Source organism: Bufo gargarizans, chromosome 2, assembly GCF_014858855.1.
Source record: "Bufo gargarizans isolate SCDJY-AF-19 chromosome 2, ASM1485885v1, whole genome shotgun sequence".
In the NCBI taxonomy this organism is placed as follows: Eukaryota; Metazoa; Chordata; class Amphibia; order Anura; family Bufonidae; genus Bufo; species Bufo gargarizans.
The window spans coordinates 323,894,505-323,919,599 of record NC_058081.1 but is presented as its reverse complement, the minus strand read 5'-3'; the positions used below and the strand labels follow the sequence as shown (position 1 = coordinate 323,919,599).

Sequence of the window (25,095 nt, the reverse complement as noted above, 5' to 3'; positions counted from 1 at the left end):
GCCCCGTTGAAGTGAATGGGTCCGCATCTGAGGCTGCCAAAATGGACCTTTATGTGTGTTTTTTTTCTGTAGTTTTGGTGTGGATTTTATATAGATTTTCTGCATATAAATCCACAGTATGTGCAGGTAGCTTAAGGATATGTTTTCATGTCTTATAAACGCTGCATGGGGCAGATTTATCGCAGCCGACCCGTTATGTGTGCCTGTCCCCTCACATTGCATAGCAATTTGCTCTACGATCTGTCAGTGTTGAGCCCCAAGTTAACAGTGATTTTGATTTATTTATTTTTTCTAACCTCTTTTGGATAATTTTTCTTTTTCCATGTATTGCAAAAATATTTGATTTATATACAAATATGAATTATTGAAATTTAATAAGAACCCACTTTTTTTTATTTTTTTACTAATTGTACCAAGAACAGGAAAGGGCACTGCCTTGCTGCTCTGCCTGTAATTGGTCACCTCCCCTCAATCATTAACTTTAAAGGCTGCGTTGGTGACCTAATGAAATGTCAGTTTAGGCAGCAAAGCTAATTCTGAGCATCACCTTTTGCCCCCAGCCTAAGGAGCTGCATCTTTACCAAGAAATATGCCAAGATACACAGTGCATGTGAGAGGAGAATGGCTGTCATTGCCTTGTAAAGATTCCTCAAAAACTATCAGATGTCTGGGTAAGGAAGCGCTGAGGAGGTACATCAAAAATAAGCCTGACAACGGAGGCTTTGTAACTCTGGAGAACGTGACGTTTTACCTGCGGAGATGTAAGGGCTTGGGCTTACTGGACCTGGATGACAAACTAGAAGATGCATTGGAGGATAACGAGTTTGTGGAAGTTGGTGAGTTTGCAAGTATTTTCTCTATTTATTTCCACTAAAAAGACTTCTTGAGAAATCGAAAGCTTCTTTATACATTTTGTTTTTCTCACTCCCATCAATATAGAGGGCTATTCTTATCAAGAAAGCCAGACAGATGAATAGGATCTGCTGTGAGATTCTTGGGTTGCGTACATGGGTCCATGGGAAAAAAAATAAAAATAGATGTGTGCCTTGCCCCATTAAATTGTATTGGGTCTGTGTGCTATCTGAAAATGGGTAGCACACTGAAGAAAAATATATTGTGTGCGTGACGTTATTTTTATATCCTACACAAAATACGGTGGAGGTCATTTATCAAAGATGGGCTTCTTATGCCAGTTTTTGATGGCCCCTGCGATGCCGGAGGAGAACCTCATTTATGACAAGGCACAGGCCTCGTCAAAAAATGAGGTGCACCTACGGCAGTTCTAATGTCTGGAGTGAAAACTAGAATACCCCTGTTTCCTGGCTTAAATGTTGGTATATTTGCCAGGGCCCATGCCCAGGTCTCGTTCATTCTCGCGCCACGGCATAAAAAAATAATCTGTGCAACAAAAGTTTATCACATGGGTGTTTTTTGCATGTTATTGCATGATAATACCAGTTTAGGCAGACAACGTGAATCGTTAGGTTGGTTTCACACACACAGCATTAAAAAAATGCATTTTTTTCATGCAGTTTTTGGAAACGAATGAGAAAGGAATTACGGTACTTTCCTGGATCTTTATTTGGGTTTAGCTTTAAAACAAAAAACTGCAGTGGCGCTGGGTGTAAGATTACCCTTAGGGTTCATACACGAGAACATATTGTCTTTTCGTGTCCGTTCCGTTATTTTGTTGTGGACTGTATGCGGAACCATTCAGTTCAGCGGGTCTGCAAAAAAAACGGAAGTTACTCCTCGTGCATTCCATTTCTGTATGTCCACATGTCTGTTCTGCAAAAAAAATAGAACTTGTCCTATTATTTTCCGTATTACGGGTAGGATTGTTCTATTAGAGGACAGCTGATCTGTTCCGCAAAATGCGGAATGCACCTGAACGTCATCTGTATTTTTATTTTTTTTGTGGATCGCAAAATACATACAGTTGTGTGCATGAGCCCTTAGGGCCCATTCTGTGTACATAGACGATATACAGAGATATTTGGAGTCCCTACATGTAGGCATCTTGTGTACTTATTTAGGGCTCATGCACATGACAGTATTTTGCGTTCAGTATACTGGCCGTTTTTTTTAGTTCAGTATGCGGTACATATACTGAACCATTCATTTCTATGGTTAAGCAAATAGAAAAAAAAATGAAGTGTCTCCGTGTGCATTCGGTTTCAGTATTTCCGTACCATGAAAAGATAGAACATGTCCTATTCTTGTCCGCAAATCACGGTGCTTGGCTCTATTCAAGTCAATGGGTCCACAAAACAAACGGAACACATACGGAAATGCATCCGTATGTCTTCCGTATCTGTTCAGTTTTTGCTGAACCATCTATTGAAAATTTTATGCTCAGCCCAATTTTTTTCTATGTAATTACTGTATAATGTATATGGCATACGGAAAGGAAGCGGAAACAAAAAACAGAACAACGGATCTGTAAAAAAACGGACTGCAAAACACTGAAAAAGCTATACGGTCGTGTGAAAGAGGCCTTGGGCTACATTCACACAACTGTATGAATGAGTCCGCATCCGTTCCACAATTTTGCGGAACGGGTGCAGACCCATTTATTTCAGTGGGGCCGCAAAAGATGCATATAGCACACTGTGTGCTGTCTGCATCTGTAGTTCAGCTCTGCGGCCCCCCAAAAAAATAGAGCGGCGGCTGTGTAAAAGCATGGCACGACTGTATGCAGGGCTACGAAACAGACATGCTGATGTGGACAGAACACGGTGTGCTGTCCGCATTGTTTGCGGACCCATTGAAATGAATGGTTCCACATACTATCTGTAAAAAAAAAAAAATATATAATAATAATGGAACAACGTTCGTGTCCATGTAGTCTACACTGACGGCACACAGCTTTTCACACTGAACTCCCTTTTGTGCATTTGCCCTTAGGTCTCTTGCTCACGAACGTGTGCTTCCTGCATTTGCAGATCCGCAATACACGGGCACTGTTCCGTGGGCATTCCGTATCACGGATGCGGACCCATTCACTTGACTGGATCCACAAATCCAGAGATACGGAAGCACGGAACGGGAGCACTACGGAGTGCTTCCGTGGGGTTTTGTCCCTTACTTCCGTTCTGCAAAAAGATGGGACATGTTCTATCTTTTTGCGGAACGGCCGGATTGCGGGCCCATTAAAGTGAATGGGTCCGCGATCCGCTGCGGCTACCCCATGAACGGTGTTCAGTGCATTGCGGCCTGCAGCACGACCACAGGGCGCACACGTTCGTGTGCAGGAGGCCTTATACTGACATAATGCTGTCAGTATAATTCAATAGATGCAAGATCACACAGGGACACTCATTATAATGCCTGTGCAAGAAGCAATGTCCATAATGGGAAATCATGCTCCCACATGGACACGCTCGTCTGAAACTGCCCTTTATCATATGTCAGGATTTATCTGTATTTATAAGCCAAGACGAAGAGGGGACCCTAAGCAGAGAAAACCATAAGGCTGGGTTCAGACCTGAGCGTTTTACAGCACGTTCCTACGCGCTGTAACACGCTCAACAGGCAAGAACCAACGATTCCCTATGGGAATGGTTCTCACCTGAGCGTTTTACAGCGCGTACGATCGCGCTGTAAAATGCCCGACGCCCCAAGAAGTACATGAGCTTCTTTGGGGCGTCTTGTCGCACGTTCCCGTACATAGACTTCAGCGGGAACGCGCGACAACGGGCGTTCGCTTGTCTCTGTATGCGTGATTGCAAACGCCCGTACAATCGCGCATACAGAGCGTACGCTCAGGTCTGAACCCAGCGTAATGGAAGGATCCAAACCAACTTTAGTGCACTCCAGGTTTATCTTACAAATATGGATGCAAACTCTCTAACCAAATCTGCACTGTGTAAAAGTGGCTTGGTTTTCTCATTATACTTTCATTCTTTAATATTTTTCTTTGTTCTAGTTGTGGAAGGCGATGTGATGTCTCCAGATTTTATTCCATCTCAGCCGGAGGGTGCCCATTTATATCCTTTATTGGCCAGAATTGTACCGTTATAGCTGGGAGCACTCTGAACATGTGTGTACCCATCAAAGGTCATATACACTGTGGTAGAATCTCAAATATTTGAATAGCATTGATCCACAAGCATGGACACACTGGTGAGTCTGAGACTTGTAGCTAAACACTAATCCACTACAGGTTGTCTGAATGTGTAGATAGTTATCTTTTCCCATGCCCGATGATGACATTGTTAACCCCTTCAGGACCCTGCCATTTTTCACCTTAAGGACCAGGCCGTTTCTTGGAAATTTGACATGTCATTGTATGCGGTAATAACTTTGGAATGCTTTTAGTTATCCAAGCCATTCTGAGATTTTCTCATGACACATTGTACTTCATAATAGTGATACATTTCAGTCAATAGTTTTCATTTTTATAAAAAAAAAAGAAGCAAATTTACACATTGGAAAAATTCACAACTTTCCAAATTTCAATTTCTCTGCTTTTAAAACAGATAGTAATATCTCATATAATAGTTATTACTTTGCATTTCTACTTTGTCTACTTTATGTTTGGATCATTTTGTGAATGCCATTTTATTTTTTTGGGGACGTTACAAGTTTAGAAGCAAAATTTCCAAAACCCACTTTACTTAATATTTATGGCCCTGATTCTGTAGTTTACAGAAACACCCCATATGTGGTCGTAAACTGCTGTACGGGCACACGGCAGGGCGCAGAAGGAAAGGAATGCCATACGTTTTTTGGAACGCAGATTTTGCTGGACTGGTTTTTTGCAGGCCCATGTCCCATTTGAAGCCCCCCTGATGCACCCCTAGAGTAGAAACTCCAAAAAAGTGACCCCATTTTAGAAACTATGGGATAGGGTGGCAGTTTTTTTGGTACTAGTTTAGGGTACATATGATTTTTGGTTGCTCTATATTAAACTTTTTGTGAGGCAAGGTAACAAGAAATAGCTATTTTGGCACAGTTTTTGTTATTTACAACATTCATCTGACAGGTTAGATCATGTAGTATTTTTATAGACCAGGTTGTCACGGACACGGCGATACCTAATATGTATACTTTTTTTATTTATTTTATTTACGGTATGTAAGTTTTACACAATGATTTCATTTTTGAAACAAAAAAAAAAAAAATCATGTTTTAGTGTCTCCGTAGTCTGAGAGCCATAGTTTTTTCCATTTTTGGGCAATTATCTTAGGTAGGGTATGATTTTTGCAGGATGAGATGACTGTTTGGCACTATTTTGGGGTGCGTATGACTTTTTGATCGCTTGCTATAAAAAAAAACTTTTTTTATTTACGTTTTACACAATAATATCATTTTTTTAAACAAAAAAATCATGTTTTAGTGTCTCCATATTCTGAGCCATAGTCCCTTTTTTTTTTTTTTTTGGGGTGATTCTTAGGGGCTCATTTTTAGCGGGATGAGGTTACTGTTAGATTGGTATTATTTTGGTGGGCATATGCCTTTTTAATCACTTGCTGTTGTACTTTTTGTGATGTAAGGTGACAACAAAATGGTTTATTCAGCATAGTTTAAATTTTTTACGGTGTTCATCTGAGGGGTTAGGTCATGTGATATGTTTATAGAGCTGGTTGATACGGACACGGCGATACGTAATATGTCTACTTTCTTTCTCTTTTCTATATTTTTACCAATTTTTTTATTTAATTTTTTTTACTTTACTTGAAACTTAATTTTTTGGAGGGAAACTTTTATTTTTTCAACTTTTTCTTTCAGTTTATATTTTGTCCCACTTTGGGACTTTAACTTTTTGGGGGTCTAATCCCCTTTACAATGCATTCCAATAATTCTGTATTGGAATGCATTGGCTGTATGAGTAATACAGTGTGTATTACTCATACAGCTTCCTGCTTGTGAGATCAAGGGGGCTGGATCTCACAGGCTCTTCACCGGAAGGCATTGCGCTGCCTTCCATGCCATCGGGGACCCGATTACAGCCGCACGGGGACCGGATGGCACCTCCGCCTGCCGCAACTCCTGTAAAAGCCGCAAACCGCAGGTCTGAATTGACCTGCGGTTTCCGGCGATCACTGATACGGGGGGGGTGCTGTGTTCTTAAGTACCAGGACATCAGGGCGTACGCCCTGTACACCCTGTGTCCTTAAGAGGTTAAGGGGTTAATGTAAGCACACAACCATGCTTTCCGCATCTGTATATCTGTTCCGCAAAACATAAAACATGTCCTATTCTTGCCCGCAAAGTGTGGACCACAGATGCATTGAAGTCAATGGGGGTCATTTATTAAGGGACTTTCAACTATTTTATTTATACACAATCGTGTATTTGGGTGATTTTGGTACTTATGGTGCACATTAGGGGCAGTCCCTAGGATACAAGGTTGGATGCTGATTGGCACCAGAGACATTATTATTGCACAATGCACTTTATCGGACCCTGGGTGTTACAAGGTCTAGCTGATATGTTGTTCTATATGCTGCTTATATTATATATATATATATATATATATATATATATATATATATATATATAATTTTTTTTTATTGCAATTTGCTTTTTAACTATGTTTTAATAAAGAAAAGATTTAATATGATGTGCGGTCTTGCTTTTGGGGTATTTTGCCACATTGGATCGTGCTTCATTCTATCTGCAGAATTGTAGAGTGTTATTTTGTGTACTGAACGTTCTTCTGCAGAATCATACTGGCAGCTTTATGTAACTATCATTCCGTTACAGAAAGGTCAGGCAAATACGTGTGTACACATCATTATCAATCATGATAATGCCATGCGCATCTGTAGCCCAGACTGCACAATCCCTCTCTTACACGAAGCGTGATTCCCGCAAGGGACACGTTGGTGTGAAAGAGCCCTCATGGCTGGAAACAAGCAGAATTATAAGGGTAGGTTGATAGTTTTTTTTTTTTTGGAGCAGGTTTTACGATCAAAGCCAGAAGGGGGATTGAAAGGAATGGGAAATATAAAGGAAAGACATACTTCTCCTTTCTGCTGGATCAATTTCTGGCTTTGGCTGAAAATCCTGCAGGAAAGACTTCCTCAAAACCTCCTCCAAAAATGTCATGTGAACCTACCCTTTGTGGATTATCAGATGCTGGATTAAAAAAAATTCTCTGTACCTATATTTTTAAATATTACCTGTTTTCGAATAGTAACTTTATGGCTGTTAAGATATTTTGGCCCAAATCTCTGTAGGAATTTCTTTAACAGATACATAGATATAGCAAATATAAAGAGCCTGACCAGGTGAGTTCTTTATATCCTATATTTACATTTTTAATTAAATAAAAATACTTCTGTACTCCAGAATGAGATATAATTTATATATAAAGAGTGTGTTACATCTGTCAGATCTGAGTCCTATGGAGGCCACTGATCGATTAGGAGTGTACAGTGAGAAGTAAGGCTACTTTCACACTTGCGTTCAGTAGCGGATCCGTCTGCATTATATTGTTAAAAAATTTCTAAGTGTGAAAGTAGCCTCAGACGGATCCGTCCAGACTTTCAATGTAAAGTCAATGGGGGACGGATCCGTTTGAAGATTGAGCCATAGTGTGTCATCTTCAAACGGATCCGTCCCCATTGACTTACATTGTAAGTCTGGACGGATCCGCACTCCTCCGCGCGCCCAGGCGGACACCCGAACGCTGGAAGCAGCGTTCAGGTGTCTGCTTGCTGAGCGGAGCGGAGGCCAGACGCTGCCAGACTGATGCATTCTGAGCGGATCCGCATCCACTCAGAATGCATTAGGGCAGTACGGATGCGTTCGGGGCCGCTTGTGAGCCCCTTCAAACAGAGCTCACAAGCGGACACCCGAACGCTAGTGTGAAAGTAGCCTAAGGCAGCTGGAAATTAACTAGCAAACTGGTGGTGGTGGGAGATCTTCCATTTAAGGGCTCATGCAGAAGATTGTATTTTCTCTCAGTGTCCGTTCCGTGTTTATTTTATTTTTTTGCGGACTGTATGCAGAACCTTTAATTTTAATTGGTCCACACAAAAAATTTAAGTAACTCCGTGTGCATTCCATGTCTGTATTTCCATTCCGCCCAAAAAATAGAACCTGTCCTAATATTGTCTGCATTACGGACAAGGATAGAACTGTTCTATTAGGGACCAGCTATACGGTTCCGCAAAATACGGAATGCACACGGACATAATCTGTATTTTTTGCGGACCGCAAAATTCATATGGTTGTGTGCATGAGCCCTAAAGGGAACCTGTCACCTGGAAATACAGTACAATCTGCAGGTATCGGTATACACAATTACGTGGAGAATACTATGAATCGCTAATAGTAGCTGAATGGGCTTACTTGAGCTCAAAAAGAGCAGAGATTTAAACGAATAAATTACAAGTTTTAGGCCTCTTTCACACGAGCGTGTCCGGATCCGTTGCGGCAAACCTGCGTGAGTAGGTACCCAATTGCAGTCAGTTTTGACTGCGATTGCGTTCCGTTCAGTTTTTATCGCCCGGGTGCAAAGCGTTTTGCACGCGCGTGATAAAAAACTGAATGTGGTACCCAGACCCGAACTTCTTCAGACCCCGAAGTTCAGGTTTGGGTTCAAGGTTGTGTAGATTGTATATTTCCCCTCTATAACATGGTTATAAAGGGAAAATAATAGCATTCTTAATACAGAATGCTTAGTACAATAGGGCTGGAGGGGTTATATAATAAATAAATAAAAAATAGTAATAATAATTTAACTCTCCTTAATCCACTTGTTCGCGCAGCCGTCATCTCTTCTGTCTTCATCTGTGAGGAAAAGGACCTTTGATGACGTCAGTGTGATCATCACATGTCACATGATCCATCACCTTGGTAAAAGATCATGTGATGATCGCAGTGACGTCACCACAGGTCCTTTTCCTCACAGATGAAGACAGAAGAGATGCCGGCTGAGTGAATAAGTGGATTAAGGTGAGTTAAATTTATTTATTTATTTACTTTTACCCCTCCAGCCCTATTGTACTATATAGTCTGTATTCAGCATGCTATTATTTTCCCTTATAACCATGTTATAAGGGAAAATGATAGTGATCGGGTCTCCATCCCGATCGTCTCCTAGAAACCATGCGTAAAAATCGCACTGCATCCGCACTTGCTTGCGATTTTCACGCAGCCCCATTCACTTCTATGGGGCCTGCGTTGCGTGAAAAACGCACAAAATAGAGCTTGCTGCGATTTTTCACGCAACGCACAAGTGATGCGTGAAAATCACCGCTCATGTGCACAGCCCCATAGAAATTAATGGGTCCGGATTCAGTGCGGGTGCAATGCGTTCAACTCGCGCATTACACCGGTGCGGAAAACTCGCCCGTGTGAAAGGGGCCTTATTGAATAAAATTAGATATCAATCTGCTCAGCTCCTCCTGCTCTATAACATGCTGCCTGCAGATTACATCGCACGTCATGGTAACGGGTTCTCTTTAAAACTGGGAAATTCAAATGTAACTGTAGCTTAGGCTACTTTCACACTTGCGGCAGTGTGATCCAGCGGACATCCTGATGCATCCTGGATTGCTCTCCATTCAGAATGCATGGGGATATAACTGATCAGTTCCAATCTGGTATTGAGCCCCTAGGGCGGAACTCTATGCCGGAAAAGAAAATCGCTAGTGTGAAAGTACCCAACCTCAATATCCCACTCCTATCCAATTCATACTCTCATATACTGTGAGCCATATTTTTTCAGTCTACATTTCATAACAAATAAGGGTTTGTAGCCTTACTACTTCCTCACTAAGGCCTCTTGCACACAAACTTTTTTTTTATGTTTGTTTCCGTTCCGTTTTTTGCGTTCCGCATTCCGTACACGGAACCATTCATTTCAATGGATCCGCAATTGAATGGGTATTTGATCCACATGCGGCTGCCCCACGGTCTGTGCCCGTGCATTGCGGACCGCAATTTGCGGTCTGCAGCACGGGCACGGAGCCCTAACGTTCATGTGCATGTAGCCTAATAGAAACAGTCCATAATGCAGACAATAATGGGACATGTTCTATTTTTTTTTTGCGGAAAGGACATACGGAAATGGAATGCTCATGGAAGAAGTTCTGTGTTTTTGTTTTTTGCGGACCCATTGAAATGAATGGTTCCACATACAGTCCGCCAAAAATAATTGAATGGACACCGAAAGAAAATAAGTTCATGTGCATGAGCCCTAAAGGCCTCCCAGACTCTTGGAAGGACTGACAAGTCAGGGCTGCTATCGGATAAAAACTGCTAATAGAAGGCTACTTTCACACTTGCGGCAGGACGGATCCGACAGGCTGTTCACCATGTCTGATCCGTCCTGCGGCTATTTCGCTGTGCCGCCGGACCGCCACTCCGTCCCCATTGACTATAATGGGGACAGGGGCTGAGCTCCGTCACAGCACGGCGGTACACGGCGAAAGCCGCCGGACTAAAAAGTCGGACATTCAGGACTTTTTAGTCCGGCGGCTTTCGCCGTGCTGCGCTGGAGCTCTGCCCTCGTCCCCATTATAGTCAATGGGGACGGAGTGGCAGTCCGGCGGCACAGCGAAATAGCCGCAGGACGGATCCGACATGGTGAACAGCCTGTCGGATCCGTCCTGCCGCAAGTGTGAAAGTACCCGAAGTGAAGGAGCGTAAATGACATGCAGACAAGCTGGTCTGCGGCAGATTATTATTTTTGCCACCATTTATGGGAGCACTCTGGCTGTTATGAGGATGTGGCTAGAGGTTGAGGGCAGGGTTTATGTACAGACCTTTACATTCTCACGGAAAGCAATTCTTTAGAAGCATCTCTAAGTGCTGTTTGTTTCCAATGACTACATGGATCTCGCACTGAATCCTGCTTTTATTGGTGATAAGTCTTCTAAGTCTGAGATACCCCTTTAATGAACATCATATGTCTGTGCAGTATATTGAAATGGATGGAGAGAGTCTGACAACAGGGGATTTGCTCAACCTAGGAAAAGGACTCTATAAAATAAAGGTATGTCCCGTTTTACATAGGCTACAGTATAATTTACTAGAATGTTAATTTAGAACTACAGTATATTTGTGAAACTCAAATCCAAACCAGTTCAAAAATGAAACTGGCCATACGTAAAAGCAAATAAAGTATAGATCAAATTTTAAATAAAAAAAATTAAGTATCTTATTTTTTTAATAATTTTTGTGATTAAAGTAATTTTTTTAATTTTGCAAGCTTACTGCAGAGGCTGCACAGAGAGTGAAGCAGTCCAGACTTCTTATCGAGAGCATTGTGAATGAGAAAAAAGGTACCGTACTCTGCTGGTCCTTGTGATATAAGGGGCAGGTGGAACATTTATGGCCATGTCTTCTCTCACATGTATATTATGCAATTTATTGCAGTGGTGTATGGAATTACTACAGGATTTGGGAAGTTTGCTCGCACTGTAATCCCAGTCAGCCGGCTGAAGTAAGTAATATGTGCCATTTGGAGTGCATTGTCGGTAGCCTAGTATATAAAACTATATATATATATATAACGGCTCATACACACACTTGTATTATAGCTCCATTCTGTATATAAAAATAGCGCTCAAACTCTGTTCACACTACATTTGGCCTCCGCCAGGCTTGTGTAACTCTATGGACACGTTTACTATGTTAATTGAAAGTTTTCCTGTGTGAACGTAGCTTTAACTAGAGTTGCATGGGATCTCTACTGCACCTCCGTATGCTTGGCATTCCATTCAGATTTTCTTTTTCTTTTGAATACATAGTTTTTGTGAATCTGTACTAGAAAGCCATATGGCATCAGTGCTCTGCTCTACATTCTCTGTTGTGTGCATAAGCGTATGATTTTAAGGTATTTTCTGGGTGTTTAATATTGATGACCTATCCTCAGGATATATGATTGGTGAGACTCTGACTCCTGGCACCACTGCTATTTGAAGAAGCCGTGGCATTCTGGTGAGTGCCGCAGCCTCTTCCTAGGCCTGTGACATTGCATTCATCGATCATATGGCCTAAGCACAGCTCAGTCCCTTTCAAATCAATAGGCCTAAGCCCAAAAACAAGCACAGCCATTAAGCCATGGATGGCGCTTTGCTTGGTAAGTTTGTGAGGAGACCACAACCTCGTCAAACAGCTCTCAAACCCTCTCTGATATCTTGATCACCTATCCTAAGGACAGGTCATAAACCTTAAACAACCATGCACACAACAGTGGTTTTGGTCCACGTCTGATCCACACTTTTGGCGGATCAGATGCAGCCATATTCATCTCAATGGGGCCACAAAAGATGCAGACAGAACACGCAAGGCTAGTTTCACACTAGCAGCAGGGGAGTCCGGCAGGCTGTTCCGGCTGGTGAACAGCCTGTCGGATCTGTCCTGCCGCTAGTTCACATGTGCCCCGGGGCTGCCGCTCCGTCCCCATTGACTATAATCATTTAAAATAACCATGAATGAGAGAAGTTTTTTACCTTTTTAAAAAGTAGGCAAATGTAGGTGCTTCTACTTTATTAATATTTTTTTGGCTAAAAAAAAAAAATGCCTAAAATTTTTTATTATTTTTTTACAAGCAAATGAAAATGTGAACTGCCACCCTTGCGAAATCTGCAATTGAGCGAGTCTTCCATGCAGATGTGAACCTAGCTAAAATTTGTGTTTATGAGCTCTCAAGAAAGGGGTACAAACACAGTTCAAGGGCTTATGCACGCGGCCATAGCCGTTTTTTGCAGTTCCCAAAACACGGACACCAGCCGAGATCCGAACAGCATTTTTTTTTTTTTTTTATGTCTTATCCATGTCCACAAAACGGACAGTTCACGTGTGCCCCCAGACTGCCGCTCTGTCCCCATTGGAGACATTAAAGGGGTTGTGCAGCAGGGAAATTGTTTTATGCAAAGAACTCAAAGTGGGTTCAGAGAATAAAGTTATACCTCACAGATTTTCCTCCCCAGGCACTGCTCCCGTTCCTACACTTACTGGGTCACCACTGGTCCTTACTTCCTGGTCCTGCCACAACACACAGGAGATCCCAGGAGATGCATGCTCAGGTGGACACTGCTGCAGCCAGTAACTGACTTAAAGGGAATCTGTCAGCTATTTTGACCATCTAAAACCGTTAACATAGCAATGTGCAATAAAGTACCTTCATTCCTGCATGTGTCCTCTTTCTTTTATTCAACTTTTCATTCAGATGAAAAAGCTATTCGATTTTTCTGATATGCAAATGAAGTCTCAAGATGCCCAGAGGGGCGTTATTACTCTGCTCTGGTGCCCAGTAACGCCCCCCTGAAGTGCCCAGCCCACCTTTCTTTCAATCCGAACACGCCTCCTAAGAAATAAATGTACTCCCACATCGGAGCTGAATGGCGCCGCCCCCTCCACTATGTCATTTAATTTATTCACTGCACCATCCTCGCTTCCTCCTCTCTTGGCCTCCGAAATCCCGCGCAGGCGCAGTATCGCTGAGTGCCTGCGCCTGTACGATACTCCTGCGCCTGAGGGCAACAGCCTCAATAGTGTCACTGGACATGCGCCGAGCCCAGTGATGTAATCAGAGCGCTGTTGCCCTCTGGAGCAGGAGTATCGTACAGGCACTCAGCGGGATTTAGGAGGCCAAGAGAGGGCAAGGACGGTGCAGTGCATATCAGAAAAATCGCTTTTTCATCTGAATGAAAAGTTGAATAAAAGAAAGAGGACACATGCAGGAATGAAGGTACTTTATTGCACATTGCTATGTTAATGGTATTATAGGCTCAAAATAGGTGACGGATTCCCTTTAACAGTAATTTCCTGTGTGTCCAGTCAGGACTAGGAAGTGGGTACCAAGTAAGGGACCAAGGGAGTGGTGGGAGTCAGTGAGGTATCGTTTCTCATCTGTGCCCTTGGCATTTACTTTATTCCTTCTGGACAATCCATTAAATTAGGAATTATATCTGGCTTAGGCCTCTTTCACACTTGCGTTGTCCGGATCCGGCGTGTACTCCGGATCCGGAAAAACGCAAGTGTACTGAAAGCATTTGAAGACGGATCCGTCTTCAAAATGCTTTCAGTGTTACTATGGCACCCAGGACGCTATTAAAGTCCTGGTTGCCATAGTAGTAGTGGGGAGCTGGGGAGCGGGGGAGCAGTATACTTACCATCCGTGCGGCTCCCGGGGCGCTCCAGAATGACGTCAGAGCGCCCCATGCGCATGGATGACGTGTCCATGCGATCACGTGATCCATGCGCTTGGGGCGCCCTGACGTCACTCTGGAGCGCCCCGGGAGCCGCACGGATGGTAAGTATACTGCTCCCCCGCTCCCCACTACACTTTACCATGGCTGCCAGGACTTTAGCGTCCCGGCAGCCATGGTAACCATTGAGAAAAAGCTAAACGTCGCATCCGGCAATGCGCCGAAACGACGTTTAGCTTAAGCCCGGATCCGGATCAATGCCTTTCAATGGGCATTCATTCCGGATCCGGCCTTGTGGCAAGTGTTCCGGATTTTTGGCCGGAGCAAAAAGCGCAGCATGCTGCGCTATTTGCTGCGGCCAAAAAACGTTCCGTTCCGGAACGAAAGACATCCTGATGCATCCCGAAGGACGGACTGTCCATTCAGAATGCATTAGGAAAATCCTGATCAGTATTCTTCCGGCATAGAGCCCCGACGACGGAACTCTATGCCGGAAGACTATAACGCAGATGTGAAAGAGCCCTTAGGCTACTTTCACACTAGCGGTTTTCTTTTCCGGCATAGAGTTTCGTCACAGGGGCTCTATACCGGAAAATAACTGATCAGGCATATCCCCATGCATTCTGAATGGAGAGTAATCCGTTCAGTTTGCATCAGGATGTCTTCAGTTCAGTCGTTTTGACTGATCAGGCAAAAGATAAAACCGTAGCATGCTACGGTTTTATCTCCGGCGAGGAAAACTGAAGACTTGCCTGAATGCCGGATCCGGCATTTTTTCCCATAGGAATATATTAGTGCCGGATCTGGCATTCAGAATACCGGAATGCCGGATCATTCCTTCCGGTCTGCGCATGCGCAGACTGAAAAAAAGGTTAAAAAAATAAATGCCGGATCCATTTTGCCAGATGTCACCAGAAAGACGGATCCGGCATTTCAATGCATTTTTAAGACTGATCAGGATCCTGATCAGTCTTATTAATGCCATCAGTTTGGATACGTTTTGCCTGATCCGGCAGGCAGTTCCGGCGATGGAACTGCTTGCCGGATCTCTCTGCCGCAAGTGTGAAAGTACCCTAAAATTAGGAGAAATAATATATTGTGCATTTAATATTAAATTATGTCAGGGGGGAACTAACTCTCCTTAGGGAGAGAGCACCTTAATCGGGGGGAGTTGGTTCCCCCCTGACCCAGAAACGGGTCTCTCACCCAGTTAAGCCAGTACTCTCTGCTCTGATGAGGGGCAATCACCCTGAAACAGCTGTCTGCAGATGAGGCGCTGGCTTATTCAATATCCAAGTCATGTCTCAAGGCTTATTTTAAGAGCTGAATCTTGACTTATAAGATAGCTGCCTTACATCTGGTGGCATTAGAGGCAGAGCTTGTTAAAGGATAACTGTCACACTTAGACCCTTATTTCAATTTTCATATATGTAGTTACTAATAACATGATATTCCAGAATCAGTTACTATTAGACTGACTTACCCCATATTTAATAAGATTCAGCCCTTAGCAACCAGTCTGCATAAAACTGCAATCTCACTATTCAGTTAAGATGGCCGCCACTGCCCTCCCCCTGAGGCTAATCCCGCCTGCCCTTACTAGCCAGTAACAATAGCCCCTCAAAAGTGTCAGTAACCAGAGCCCTCCCCCTAAAGGGTTAATCTCCTGCAGCACAAAGGGGTCCTCTTACCACATGTTGCGTTCATTTATACACTGAGCAGATGGCAGATCTCCCTTCCCTGGTCTGCGCTGCTTCCACTCTGCATTGTCCCAGTCTGCTGAGTGAGGGAGCGTCTGCCAAGCGCAGGGACAGGGAGAAGTGCACACAGCCCAGGCACTGTTATCAGCTGCTGGGGAGGACCTGGCTTTAATCATTTACTTACAGTCCCTGCTGTCAGTAATCTGACCTTGCAGGCTGCGTGCTTCTGTGTCCTCCAACACATAGACGGAACATGCCTCGCAACCTTATTTTAAGCACAGGTAAAAGTAGGCAGTACAGGGAACAAACATGTGGAATTAAGGGGTAATTGAATACACAGTGAAAAGTTGAAATAGGGCCAGCAAGGAGATATTAATCACCACAATCCAATACTCCCCCCCCCCCCCCCCCCAAAAAAAAAAATGACAGTTATACTTTAAGGGCTCATTTGCATCCCTTCCCTCTCATATTGAATTATGAAATGTTATTTTCTTTCTTCCAACTTAGTGATCTTCAAGTCAACCTTGTTCGTTCCCATTCAGCAGGTAATGGTTTATTTCTTGTATTGTAAAATTTGTGCTGGATGGCATATTTTAAGGTAATCTAAAGAATAATGGTTGTGATGTATTAACAGGTGTTGGAAAGCCCCTAAGTCCTAACCGTACACGTATGCTTTTGGCTTTGAGAATCAATGTCTTAGCAAAAGGATATAGTGGCGTTTCACTGGAGACACTTCAACAAGCAATTGACGCATTTAATGGTAAGCATGTTCTGTAGAACCTGCTAAGCTTCATTTTATAAAGTGGCAGGTGGTATTCATAGTGACAAAACTGCAGTTGGATGTTCCTAGGGCTTCCACCATTCTCATCAAAAGTACTGGCCTAATAGGTAAAGCACGGATGTGGTTTTGTAGGTGTGACTTAACAGTGAGTGTTACATGGCATACGGTTTGGTCATATTTTGAGTTGTGAAACATTTTTTAAATATGAAAAACAGTCAAAATAATGTGAAGGCCTCAAGTGTGAACAGGTGTAGCTGAATTGGCTCTTATGTAGTAGCAAATAACCACAAAGCCAGGAAAAATACCCTACAGCTATTTTAGTTCCTCCCCTGAACCTTGCAGCCCTTTGCCAAAGCCCAGTTTGCCCTAGTAGTTTGTTTTGTCATTAATTAAACACTATTTTTTTGGGCAGATAATCGCTAATGAGCTTTCATTTGAACGTATGAGTGTAATACTGCAAGCTTAAAGCACGCTTAAAAATCATTGTTTGCTGGCGTGGCGTCTAATTACGATCTGCTGCCGGCAAACCACTAGACAATATGGGGACAAGTGATGGCATAATGATCGCTCCTCCCCATGCCGCGGAGGAGAACACTGCATGTAATAGCAGCAGTCTCCTCCTCTAGCGAGCAGGTGATTGCCAGGAGAGAACACTTCCCTTCTGACAATCGCTTGCTCAAGCGGCCTGTGTAATACTGGCTTTACAGTGTGCAGACAGTACTTTTTCTCTTGTCAAAACATGATGGAAGGGAGTCAGACTGAGCATAGCTGAAGCTAATATTTTTTTTAACTTAAATCAGTAATAATAAAAAAAAAAATCTGTTTTTAATGGAACAGAACAACAGAAACCTTTAGCACTGATGTGAAGTCACACAAAATTTACATGCACAAAAGTTCATTCACATCTACATTGGAGGCTCCTTCAAGGGTCTCCAAAAATGAGGGACAAAATGGCACAGAGTGCTGTACTTTTTTGTCAGGTATTACTTGCAGATCTAACTCCCACCTGATTTCTAAGGCCCCTTTCACACGAGCGTGACAGATTAGGTCCTGATGCGTTCAGGGTGCGTTCAGTGAAACTCGCACCATTTTGCAAGCAAGTTCAGTCAGTTTTGTCTGCAATTGCGTTCAGTTTTTTTCCGCGCGAGCGCAATGCGTTTTGATGTTTTTTATCATGCGCGTGAAAAACGCAATGTATCCGCACTTCCAGATGCAATCTGTTCAGAATATAGAACATGCTGCGTTTTTCACGCAACGCAACTGATGCGTGAAAAAAAAAAAATGTACACAGACTTAGGCCTCTTTCACACTACAGTTTTTTGCGTTCCGTATACGGTCCGTTTTTTGCGTTCCGTATACGGTCCGTATACGGAACCATTCATTTCAATGGTTCCGCAAAAAAACGGAATGTGTTCCGTATGCATTCCGTTTCCGTATTTCCGTTTTTCCGTTCCGTTGAAAAGATAGAACATGTCCTATATTTGGCCGCAAATCACAGTCCGTGGCTCCATTCAAGTCAATGGGTCCGCAAAAAAAACGGAACACATACGGAAATGCATCCGTATGTCTTCCGTTTCCGTTCCGTTTTTTGCGGAACCATCTATTGAAAATGTTATGCCCAGCCCAATTTTTAATATGAAATTACTGTATACTGTATTTGCCATACGGAAAAACGGAACGGAACAACGGAACGGAAACGGAACCACAACGGAAGCAAAAAACGGAACAACGGATCCGTGAAAAACGGAACGCAAAACACTGAATTCAACATACTGTAGTGTGAAAGAGGCCTTATTGAAATAAATGGGTCAGGATTCAGTGCCGGTGCTATGCGTTCACGTCACACATTGCACCCGCGCGGGAAAACTCGCTTGTGTCAAAGGGGCCTAAGAGTTTTATATTTTGGGCTGTATGGTGGCTAGCACCACAATCCTCTTGTTTTAAAGCTTAGATTCTTAGCTTCAAAACAAGATCATCATCTCTAGGCGCTATACAACATGAGATATAGCCATTAGTAGGAGATATTTCATACCTCTATGATTACTGAAAATGACTGACATTTTAATGTGCCAGTAAAAATGAAATACCGGTTAGGCTGGTGGTTCACAGGCCAGGTAGCAACTCTAAGTTCCTTGTCTCTTTTCCTCTTTACTTTCATACTGATCCCTGCCTCCTGCTACTAAATTACCTTCTCCAGAGTAATTTTGTGCATACTTTTACTTTTTTTTTTTTACAAATTTATAATCTTTAATGTCATAACAAACTTAACTTCCTATGTTTCACACGTTGTTTATTTTGCACTTTGATTACTAAAGTAATTATATTTTTATTTTTTCTAGCTTGTTGCTTGCCATACATCCCTGAAAAAGGAACTGTTGGAGCTAGTGGAGATCTTGCTCCTTTATCTCATCTTGCTTTGGGCTTAATAGGAGAAGGAAAGATGTGGTCACCTAAAAGTGGCTGGGCTGATGCTAAATATGTAAGAAATGATCACCTCACATGTAGTTATCATGGCTCTAATTTACTAACCCAATTCTAGGCCAGCTATGTAAAGACAGAAAATGCTGATGTTTTTATTGAGTATAACCTGTAAAAACATGATTTTCTTTATACTTTGTAACTTAAAGAACCACTCCAGTCAAAAAAAATAATCGGCTATCACTTGGTATTTATGTCTTCCTAACTTACATTGTTCAGGCTTTCTGCTCCCTTTTATTCTTGTTACTACATATTTTCCACAGTGCAGCATCGAGGGGCTTCCATTTCCATGACTGCAAGGCCAGTAACTGAGTCGGCTGTATAGCAATCGCCTCTCAGTACATACAGGTCAGTGGGTGGTGCACACAAGCCCCTCCCACAGAGGTAGAAATATGAAACTAGAGTTGGATATTAAATGTTATGGAGCCTAAGAGCAAGCCCCATCAGCACTGGTTACTTTATAGTATCATACCTCCCAACCGTCTAGAAATCTCTGGACAGTCCGTAAAGATAGGTGACTTATTTCCTATGTCCATGTCTATTTTTTATTTTTTTTAGGCTGGTGGTACTTGACTAGATTATTTTGCTGGTAATTATCGTCACTTCACAGCTCACAGTAAATACTAGTAATGGGTTCTCCTCAGTATTTTGGGCTATAGACATATTACTTATAATCTTTATAATTCATTATGGTTCTCCAATTTGTCCGTGAAAAATGTTAGCTGCCCGTCATTTTCCATAAAAAATAAATAAATACTGGTTGGCAACCCTGCAACTGTCCCAGATTTTAGTGTCCTGGTACGGCCGAGGTATGTTCCACTCTCAACAGTCCCTGCAGTTACCCACCAGGCACAGTGCTGTCCCACATAGCACTGTTAGGGTCCATTCACACGTCCACAATTCTGTTTCACATTTTGCGGAACGGAATTGCAGACCCATTCTTTTCTATAGGGCCGCACTATGTGCTGCCTGGATCCGGAAATGTGGACCCGCACTTCTGAGTCCGCAATTCTGATCCCCCAAAAAAATAGAACCTGTCCTATTCTTGTCCGCAATTGTGGACAAGATTAGGCATTTTCTATTAAGTGCCGGCGATGTGCGGTCTGCAAAATGCGGAACGCACACTGCCGGTGTCCGTGTTTTGTGGATCCGCAAAACACACACGGATGTGTGAATGGACCCTTTGGCTGTGTAAGAGGACCATGCAGGAACAGGAATCAGTCTGTGCACTCTTACACAGTCCAGCAGCGTGAGACCCCTGCGTGTGACCCCATTGTGCCTGCTGGAGACCGCAGGATATGCTCCAATCATTGTGGAAAGCCTAGGTGAGTATTGTTTTTTTTCTTTTTATCAAAGGAGGTGGCACTACTGAAAGGGGGGGCATGACTACTAAGGGGGCATAATGTGGGCATATCTACGTAAAATTTAGTGATTACTGTGCATTGTGGGCATAACTACAGTGAGGGGGCACAGTGTAGATACAGTCCTGATCAAAAGTTTAAGACCACTTGAAAAAATGGCAACAAATCATATTTAGCATGGCTGGATCTTAACAAGGTTCCAAGTAGAGCTTCAACATGCAACAAGAAGAAATGGGAGTGAGACAAAACATTTTTTTGAGCATTCAATTTAATGAAAACAACAAATAAACTGAAACAGGCTGTTTTTCAGCTGATCAGAAGTTTAGGACCACACCTCCATCAAAAACTAAACCCCCCCAAAACAGAAATTCAACTTCCAAACATGAACTCAGTAATCAGTAGCACCGCTGTTATTTTTTATCACTTCAAAAATTAGTTTCGACATGCTTGATGCAAGCGTTTCCATGAGGTGAGTGGGAACATTTCTCCAAGTGGTGAAGACGGCCGCACGAAGGCCATCTACTGTCTGGAACTGTTGTCCATTTTTGTAAACTTCCCTTGCCATCCATCCCCAAAGGTTCTCAATTGGATTTAGATCAGGGGAACACGCTGGATGGGCAAAAAGAGTGATGTTATTCTCCTGGAAGAAGTCCCTTGTCCTGCGGGCATTGTGTACTGTAGCGTTGTCCGGTTGAAAAACCCAGTCGTTACCACACAGTCATGAGGAATGCTCTCTGCAACATCTGGACATAGCCAGCGACCGTTTACGCCCCTGCACTTCCTGAAGTTCCATTGTTCCACTGAAGGAAAAAGCACCCCATTATGGCTCCCCCTCCACTGTGGCGTGTAGAAAACATCTCAGGTTGGATCTTCTTGTCATGCCCGTAACGTTGGAAACCATCAGGACCATCAAGGTTAATTTTTTTTTTCTCATCAGAGAATAAAACTTTCTTCCACCTTTTGAATGTTCCATGTTTGGTGCTCTCTTGCAAAGTCCAAACGAGCAGTTCTGTGGCGTTCAAGGAGACGAGGTCTTTGAAGATGTTTTTCCATTTCATCCACCATGACGGCCCACATTGAGATTGACCCTTGACCTCTGTAGGGGCAGGAACACATAGAGTTTAAGAACCCCCCACCCCTCCACCTCCTCAGTGGAGGAGGTGGATAACATCTTTATTCCTTTGCAGGTTTCTCCAGCTGGCCTCCGGCGGCATGGGCTAAGGCTGGCCAGCTTGGAGAATCAAGGACCCTCGTCTTGGCCTATGCCGAGGCCTGCGGTCCTCCCCATACCTCTTGTACTTCCTTCCCTTCTTGGGGAAGCAGTCGGGGGTGCCGGCTTCACTGGCGCGCGCTGCGCTCGGCGTCCCTTCCTTCTGGAGACGTGCCGAGCGCTTGTGACCGGCAGGGGGAGCGGGTGCGGCGCATGGAGCGCTTCAGGAGGCAGGCCGGGCGTCGCACGGATCCTCTAATAGGATGGTGCGACGCCGGCTCTTGCCGTCACCAGGGCGCAGCTAGATGACGTCAGACGCCGGGATCTTTAAAAAAGAAAAAGACCGCGGTTCCCTCCGGCCCTTCGCCTGCTGCACCGCGATGTCTGAGACACCTGCTCCCCGCCAGGAAGGCCCTGATCCTACTGCCGCCAGTACCGTGAGTCCCCTTCTGGGGGGTGTATATTTCAGATTCTTGTCTTGAAATACTAATTGTGGCATATCTGGTTGCTTCCTCACTCCAAGGCAGCAAGGAGTCAGTCAAAAACTAAGCTCTTAAAATGCTGCGCTTGTTCCAAGCGTCTCCCTGAGAACTACAAAAAAAGGTTGTGCAAATCTTGCACAACGGAAATATGGAAGGAAGAACAACCAGATATACTCTCTGAGATGAAGTCTTTTTTATTGCGGACGAAATTAAGTCTTCTTTAGCTACCTTGTCTGCCCCCGCTAATAACCCCAACCCCTCTAAGAAATGCAAATTGTCCGCTATCTCCTCTTCTGATGGTGAAGACGTTGTAGTGGCCTCCGCCTCATCCAGACAATTTCCTAATGAGGAACCCTTTGTCTGACGGGGAAATTCTGGACGAGGATAAAAAAAAAAATTTCTCCGCTGATGAAATGGAGGAGCTGCTGAGAGCAGTCAGATCCACAATGGGAATCGAGGATACCCCCTAAACCCCGTACGGTACAGGATGAGATGTTTGGGGGTCTTAGATCTAAATCCTCTATAGAGATGATAATGGAAGAGTGGTCAGACCCGGAGAAAAGATTAGGCGTTCCCAAAGAGTTCAGAAACAGACTCTGCTTTGACCCGGCTGAAAGCAAACTATACAATCAGACCCCTAAAGTCGATTTACAGGTGGCCAAGGTAGTAAAGAAGACCGCCCTACCCTTTGAAGACTCCTCACAGTTGGGCGATCCCATGGATAGAAAGGCAGATGGGCTCCTAAAAAAATCCTGGGAATCAGCTATGTTCGGGGTCAAAACTAACATTGCTGCTACCTCCGTTGCCAGAGCGATGTATATATGGCTAGGAGAGTTGGACGAACATCTAAAAAATAAGACTCCAAGAGAGGAGATCAGGGATTCGCTCCCTCTTCTCCGCTCCGCCACAGCATTTTTGGCCGATGCTTAAGCAGAGTCCATTCGTTTCTCAGCCAAAGATTCTGCTCTTTCTAACGCAGCCCGACGGGCGTTATGGATAAAGGCCTGGTCTGGGGACAAGGCATCCAAGGCCAAACTTTGTTCCATCCCCTTTTCGGGGGAATTTGTCTTCGGTCCCACTCTGGATAAGATCCTAGAAGGGGCAGCAGACAAGAAGGGGTTCCCAGAGGACAAAGAATCAAAAAAGAAGCCCTTTCGTCAATTCAAGCCTCAGCAGAGATCCTACAGGGGGAAAGGGAAGACCGGCCGATGGAGCTATCCAAAAGGGGAGAGAGGAAGAGGCTTCATCCTCAATCCCCAGAATAGACAAAATAAACAGCAGTGACGCCAGAGTAGGGGGGCGACTGATGGGTTTTCTATCTTCCTGGAAACAGGTAACCACAAATCCCTGGGTTCTAAATGTAATCTCTCAGGGCTACAAGATAGAATTCACATCAGTCCCCCCAAGAAGATTCTGCATCTCACCCCAGCGCAGATCAGAACTTCCGCAAATTTGGCAGGGCGTCCAGGACCTCTTAGATCTAGGAGTGATTCAAAAGGTCCCTGTCCCAGAGGAAAGGAGAGGGTTTTATTCAAGCCTCTTTTTAGTAAAAAAACCAGACCAATCCTTTCGCACTATAATAAACCTAAAACCCCTAAACAGGTCTATTCTATACAGGAGGTTCAGGATGGAAACCATCCCATCCACAATCCCCCTGATCCAGAAAGGGGCGTTCATGTCGTCAATCGATCTAAAGGACGCTTACTACCATGTCCCTATTCATCATCATTCCCAGAAATATCTAAGATTCGCTCTAAGGGGTCCGGACAGATCGATCCATCACTTTCAATATGTGGCCCTTCCCTTCGGTATCTCCTCGGCCCCCAGGGTCTTCACAAAAGTCATAGTAGAGATGGTGGCCTACCTTCGTCAGGAAGGAGTTACAATCATCCCATATCTCGACGACTTCTTAATTCTGGGCAAGACAGAATCCGAAAACCTTCTGGCAACCCAAAGATTCTCGGAATTCTTAATAAATCTCGGCTGGATCATAAATCTAAAAAAATCCACCCTAATCCCATCCAGGAGAATAAGGTTCCTGGGTGTGGAACTGGACTCATCCCTGTTGAAAACTTTCCTCCCTCAGGACAAGGCCAAAGCCACACAAGGGTGATCCAGAGTTGGATCTTAGGTATATGGGACGGGAAGCAAGTAAGTCTAGACAGGACTTTCCGGATTCCGCAGGCCGTAAAAACAGATCTAGATTGGTGGAAAGAAAGAAGACGACTGCTCGGAGGCCTACAGTGGCAGAACCATCCGGCCGTTCAGGTAATCACGGATGCAAGCCTCGGAGGCTGGGGAGCAAAGATAGGAGATCATCTTCTGCAGGGTACCTGGCCAGCCGAGATAAGAGTCAGATCCTCAAACTACAGAGAGCTGTACGCGGTCCTGGAGGTGTTATTAAGGGGAGAGAGTCTTTTAAAAGGGCGACACCTAAGAATAATGTCCAACAATACCACAACGGTGGCTTATCTGCGACACCAAGGAGGGACAAGGTCACGGCCTCTGGGTTCGATAGCAAGAAGAATCTTCTCCTGGGCAGAAGAGAACGTTTTATCTCTCTCCGCCATCCACCTAAGGGGCTGCGAAAACACGATAGCAGACTTCCTGAGCAGAGAGACAATAGATCCAGGGGAATGGTCTCTGAACAGGGATATCTTCCAGAAGATCTCGGAAAGATGGGGCCGTCCGGAGGTAGACTTATTCGCCTCCAGAAAAAATACGCAGGTGGAATGCTTCTGCTCCCTAAACCTAGAGGACAGACCCTGGGCAATCGATGCCCTGTCAATACATTGGAATTGGAAACTGGCCTACGCCTTTCCCCCAATACCTCTTTTACGCCGGGTTATCCAGAAGCTCCTAGGGGAACCAACTACTCTTATCCTAATAGCCCCTCTATGGCCAAAGAGGAGTTGGTTCTCCACTCTAAAACGGCTATCGCTGGAAGATCCGTGGGAGATCCCTTT

At 44.0% G+C, this 25,095-nt stretch overlaps 1 protein-coding gene across 1 annotated transcript in view; it reads left to right on the top strand.

Annotated features, from left to right (window-relative positions):
• The first annotated feature begins 526 nt into the window (after positions 1 to 526).
• The window catches only part of HAL (histidine ammonia-lyase), a 75,932-nt gene continuing 51,363 nt past the window's right edge, over positions 527 to 25,095 (top strand). Inside the window, exons 1-9 of the mRNA XM_044277242.1 lie at positions 527 to 836; positions 3,929 to 3,989; positions 7,211 to 7,238; positions 10,880 to 10,954; positions 11,171 to 11,243; positions 11,338 to 11,404; positions 16,325 to 16,362; positions 16,452 to 16,577; positions 18,938 to 19,077. Coding sequence (XP_044133177.1) covers positions 590 to 836; positions 3,929 to 3,989; positions 7,211 to 7,238; positions 10,880 to 10,954; positions 11,171 to 11,243; positions 11,338 to 11,404; positions 16,325 to 16,362; positions 16,452 to 16,577; positions 18,938 to 19,077 — 855 coding nt within the window. The 5' untranslated portion in view covers positions 527 to 589. The remainder of the gene's footprint in view (positions 837 to 3,928; positions 3,990 to 7,210; positions 7,239 to 10,879; positions 10,955 to 11,170; positions 11,244 to 11,337; positions 11,405 to 16,324; positions 16,363 to 16,451; positions 16,578 to 18,937; positions 19,078 to 25,095) is intronic.